At 32.6% G+C, this 6,185-nt stretch overlaps 1 protein-coding gene across 1 annotated transcript; it reads right to left on the bottom strand.

Annotated features, from left to right (window-relative positions):
- LOC109350014 lies at window positions 2,050-5,138 on the bottom strand. Its single transcript, XM_019591113.1, has one exon. It carries the CDS (start codon window positions 4,749-4,751, stop codon window positions 2,511-2,513), a length of 2,241 nt encoding a protein of 746 aa, XP_019446658.1. The 5' UTR covers window positions 4,752-5,138; the 3' UTR covers window positions 2,050-2,510.

The following is a 6,185-nucleotide window of genomic DNA, read 5'->3' as shown; positions in this document are numbered from 1 at the left end:
ATACTTGATCTTTTAGTATTTCTAGAGATCTAACAGACCTTGAACCATTAGATTGGTTCTAAAAATTCGTTTGAGAAATAAAAATCAACATTAAAAAAGCAACTTCAAATTTTCTCAAAATATTAAACTGGTCAGTTTTATATGCAAAATTACTTTATTTACTCCCTAGAATAATACTGACAACACTTATTAACCTTCCTCATCAAAATCCTGTCAATGAACTAATCTATTGTTTGTTGGTAGATGAGAGCATAAGATGGAATAGATTTTAGGTAGACCTGCCACATTGTAATGAAATACTTTGGTTAACGAATTTAAGGAGTTGTCTAAAACCTTGACCTCAGGTCTTCTACTTCATTCTTTCCTATTTTAAATTCTAATCATGATATATCTATAACAACCTATAAATCAATTATTAATAAATAAAATATTATTTTGTAATATATTAATTTTTTCTTATTATGGCATGGGAAAAATTATAAAAAAATATATCATTTTTGTTTTATTTAAGCTTATACTATGTGGCCTTCACCGGTAAAAGACATCACCACATTACAAAATTATATTAAAGTCAATTCGTTTCTTGGAATCTTCTCCTTTGATTATGGTCCAACAAGTTCTACCAACAACCAATCATTTCATTTCTCTTTCTCTCCGTTGTTTTCAACAACTAAAACACTATTTTAGCTACTTACTTTAAGAACTCAAATTTTAGGATAAACTGAGTAAATAAAATTAACTTAAAATAAAGATAAGAAACACAAGCGGAAACAGGACTAGTTAAATTTCTGAGACAATTTTTTATTAAAATCAGTTTCATGAGTAGACATTTTGGCAGCAGAAAGCTGATTTTCTTCTAAAGCGAAGCACCTTTTCAGAGTTTACATGCTTGAAAGATAAATAAATGACACCGCTTTAATATATTAAGAGGATATAATAATAATAATAATAATAATAATAGTAATAGTGTTTAAGTTTTATATATTATTATTATATAATTTATTATTTATTTCTTATCTTCATTAGCTGTTAAAAAAAACTAATCCAAATAAATAATAGACATCATGGTAATCGTATATAAATATTTATATTAATAATATATAATATTATATTCATATATTAAATTATGTTTAATACGTGCCTACTAATACAACCAATCAACTATATTTTAAGATTAAAATAGTTGGGTGTCATTGGGAGGGTTAGTATTTTATCAAGTATTACATCATGGATATTATATAATTGACAAAAATAAATTTTCAATCGTACAATATAATTTTAAATAGAATAATTTAAAAAGTTATAAAATCATATTCCTCCTTTTATTTTAATACTTGAGATACTAAGATATAATTCAATTCCTTTGTGATATTAAATTTAAGAGAAAATGATGTATACACTAATATTGTAAGAGTTTTTATACTATCATTATATCATCTATAATTTATTTTAAATTTTTAAATAAAAATAATACGTAGTGCAAATAAATAATAGATAATGCATTGAATATATATAAATTTTTACATTATCAATGTATAACTATTATTCTATGTATTTAAAAGCAAAGAATTTTTTTCCAGATAATGTCTGCCCATATCTACAGAACCATTGCTTCTTATTGATCATTAGTTCATCACCTATCACTATAATTCTCCCATCGGCATATAAATGACGAAATAAGATTATAACTGTGTAAGAATTATACTGACACATTGGTACAAGTGATGTATATTATTCACCTTAATCTATAAAAATTGCTTTTGAAGAGTCAATGTTATGAGCGAGTTTGACGCAAATGCTTAGTGACCAATGATAAATAAACATAAATAAATGGATCCATATCAAAAAATATTATGTCTAAAAAATAAAATGCATTCATACGTAGACATTGATTGCAGCTTTTAGTGAAAGGTATAAAAAACAGATGATTGCTGCTTTGGCATTCAAGACCGAGCTGAAAATAGTAACAAAAGGATAAAAAAAATAATAAACCATGATTGCTTCTAAATCTGCAAAATTGGTGAGACAGTTTAAGTGAGTGGAAAAGGACTTCAAACCAAAGGAGAATTAATAAGAACTTCCCCTTTACAAATGTTATTTATCTAAAACTACATAAATTTTTTACAACATTCTTCCCCTTCTATACAAACAAGAGGACATCATTTCCAGCTTTTCTAGTACTGAACTTAAAACTTCAAAATCATGCTATGCTGAAATCAATTGTTGCAAATGCAAAAGGAGTAGAAGAAAACAAAAAATAAGAAGATTTTTTTTTGAAGAAAACATGGTTGTTGGAAAGAATTCAATAAATTCTACAAAAAAAATTAAGTTCCTAGGAGTCCGTTTGCGAGTTGAATTTTGGAGGGAAAAGAATGGAAGGGGAAGGTTTCAAACCCATGAAAAAGGGAAATGGAAGACTTCACTACGAGATTGAAGTCTTCCATTTCTTTTTAAAACTGAACTCGCAAACAGATCCTAAGTAATCAACCTAAAAAGAAGAAGAAACAATGTTACACTGAGGATGTATCAACAAGAACATCATTTAACACATCATCCTCACCATTTTCCAAGGAAAAAAGCTCTACTTCCTTCTCTTCCTCACTGGAAAAATCTTTTCTCTCCAATTTGGAATTTGCTGCTATAAATATTAACTTCTGCACCTTGTCTAGTGCAGTTCTAGAGTGCCCATGTGCACAAAGATATCTCCACAAAGACCAATTGCATTTGAATCCACATGAGGTTGCATGAAGGAATATTAGTCTCACTGCAACTTTCCCTAAGGACCTGAATTCAGTGAGATAAGTTTCCCATACAAGCCTGCTGCTTTGTGGATTAACAATTCTCATCTTGCCCGTAACCGGATCCCTCTCTTTCATTTGCACGGCTTGAGCATAAACCGGATCGAGCCCTTCCGTTCTCCATTTCATGAGCTCCATAAGTGCTATATGAGCTTCATCTCTTGAAACAAGCCTTGTTATGAGTTTGTCAACATCCTTCTCTTGCTCCAGCGTCAAAAACTTGAATGGCGGAAGGTACCTGCCGCTAGTGTCCCTAATTAAATAGAGAGGGTCAAGAATGTATGCTGCAGCCCAAGCAGGGTGGTAGTTTTTCTTGAACCTTCTTTCAATCAATTTTTCGATTAGTGGTTCTTCTGCAATGTGGAATTTGGAGCACCAATCCTTCACTTTGGCTCTTAACTCGTCCCAAAGCGGAAGGCATTGCCCAACAAGTAGCCTCTCATTCTCGATCTCTTGAGCCATGTCCTTTACCAATTTAACCAATGTGTGCACTGCCTCCAAATCATTCCAAAACCCTATATCTCTAATCATGTCACCAACTTCTCTAGCATTCTGATCTTCAATGCATACTATCTTGAAAGATTCATCTAACAGAACCAATTGTAAGGCACGAACCGAACTCAATATATCCTCTACCAATTGAAAAATTGCCCCAAAGTTAAAATCATTAAACACTCTTAATGGCACTCTAAGCAACCAAGCATGCCTATATTCTTGAAGTTGAAACTTATGGAAACAATTTCGAACCTGAGACTTGTAGTTCATGAAATTTGCTAGCTTGAGACAATTCTGAGCCACATTCCTGAACAAAGGAAGCTCCTTGCTGAAGTCCTTGATTAAACTATTAAACCCTTGGTATTGACAAGAAAGATTAACCATCCAATGGTTTTGTTCCTCCAAGTTTTTCAAAGCCTTGGCCTTAAACCTATCTGTAACTATCCCAACACATTGTTGCACAATGTTCCCACAAATGCCAGTAACTGTCTCCCACAAAACCTCTTCAGCATAGATAGAAGGAACAGAACCTGTTACAAACAAAGCTCTTCTGTATAAACTGGTCCCATTTGGAAGATTCACACTCACATTTACCAAACTCTCTTCACCCCCATAAGTATTATTACTCTTGTGTTTCCACCCATCAGATGAAATTTGAAAGAACATGGCATCTCTAATCTTTGCCTCAGATTCAACCTTAGCTTCCTCAAATTTTGTATCCAACCTAGTACCAATGAACTCTCTTGCAGAAACTGGTGGCAAACCAACTTGTTGAAGAAAAGCTTTAAACTTTGAGTGTTCCAAACTCGAAAAAGACACCGACCCACAAGACTCAAAAACCCAATCCGCTAGAAAATCAAAGGCACTATTAATTTGGGTGTTGTTAAGAATCGACCAAGTTGAAGAAAGTTTAGGACTTTTCAGCTTCTTCACACTGTCTTCCAACATAGCCAAAGCACCCAAATCTTCTTTCCCACCAGACAGCACCAAATGCTGTTGCTGTTGTGGAACCAAATCTGCAACACTAGTAGAAACATGATACGATGGATCCACAAGTGAAGAGGAAACATTATAAGATGAACTCCTCTTGTGATGAGAAACAACAACAGAAGCAGAAGCACTTGTTGGTGAAACAGAACAAATGGGTTTAACTACTATGTTGTTGTTATTGTTGTTGAAGTTGGGACAAGTTCCACGCTTGAGATGTTCAGAAGCTGTACGTGAAGGATTTGAAGCAGAGAAAACGGCGTCGCATAAAGAACAACGAAGTTTCACTGCTTTGGGGTGACCAGTTTCAGTGTTATAAATCAAAAGAGGTTCAAAGTGTGCCCAATACCAAGCACCTTTTCCCTTTATAGCTTTGTCACGAACCATGATTAAACCTTCATAGCGTTTATGCATGGCTTTTGAAGCAACCTCTTCTGCTGATTCGAGAGAAGGGGTTGTAGTAGTAGCCATTGCAAGTAAGGATCAAAAGAAGAAGAAAAATGTGATTTTTTTTAGTGGGGTTGTTGTTTAGTGAAGAAGTTTTGATTTTTATTACATATTCTTCATCGTTGAATTCGTCATTGGTGTCGGTAGAAGTGTGGAATTGTAATTTATTCAGTTTGGGTTGGTGCTGAGAGTGGCCGGAATTTGACTTTCCGGTGAGTTTCCATGCCGGAGACCGGCGATCGATGAAGACTTGGACGAAAAATGATATGTTTATTATATTTCAGAAATGTGGCATTTTTAGCAGAGAAATTTTGAGGAGAAATTTGGGTAGAAGGTAGAGAAAGATAAGTAGAGTGGGGTACAACAAAAGAGAAAGAGAAATAGTGGAATATGCTTGCATTCATTCCATATTTCCCTTTAGTAATTTCTTTTTGTTGGGTGAACTGCTATTTGTACATGAGTACTCTACTACTATATTACATGAGTTTGATATATATATATGTAAATTTATATGTATATGTAAATTTATATATATATATATATGTAAATTTATATATTAATTATATTATCTATTATTTATTTGTATTAATTTTTTTTTGAAGAATCAATAATTATTAGACGTGAATTATAGATGATATAATATATAAAACTCATGCATTTTCAATGCATATATTCTATTCTCTTATTACATTAATAAAAGTGAATTTCACTTGTAAATTCACCCCTCAAAATAAGCAAGATAACTTTATGAAAATTCATAGCAAGTACTTAGATATATTTTAGATTAAATTACATTGATATTCCATGAGTTTTAGTGAAATTACATAAATTATCTTTCACTTTTGAAACCTACACAAATCACTCCTAATTATACACATACGTTACATTCACTACCTCTTAAGAAAGATACATGTAATTACATTTGTTGTAACACTGCGAATTTTACTACCTTGAAAATATATGTTTTTATTAATAGTTTTATTAATTATATTTTCAAAAATGAATTTCTGGGAATTTTCGGTAAAGAATTAGACGAAACTCTAGTTGAGTTTTAGTCTTGTAATTCTATTTCCAATTTGGTGGTAAATTTTCATGATTTTCGGAGACAGTCGGTTTCGGACCGCTGTCGGGGCCAAATCTCACTCGAATTCCGCCCAATAACGTGTTTTTGAGTTCCGTATCTCATAATCGAATTCCGATTGCGCCATTGGCTTCGAAATATTATTTCAAGTCAAGATAGATACCAAGATTGTCCAGAACACGTTTCTAATTATTTTTCACTCCGGATTCCATGTTTCGAAGTTCTAATCGTAAACCGAAATCGGGAGATTTTTATTATCCGACCGGGTATTAGCCGACAATACTCGGGAATGGTTTTAATCGCGCACGTTTTGCCGAAGTCGTCACGTCGCATGAGTCACTTCACAAAATCTACATACTAAATCTTATAGATTTCAC

Source organism: Lupinus angustifolius, chromosome LG06, assembly GCF_001865875.1.
Source record: "Lupinus angustifolius cultivar Tanjil chromosome LG06, LupAngTanjil_v1.0, whole genome shotgun sequence".
NCBI lineage: Eukaryota > Viridiplantae > Streptophyta > Magnoliopsida > Fabales > Fabaceae > Lupinus > Lupinus angustifolius.
The sequence above is the reverse complement of the archived record's forward strand: the minus strand, read 5'-3'. Positions and strand labels throughout refer to the sequence as shown.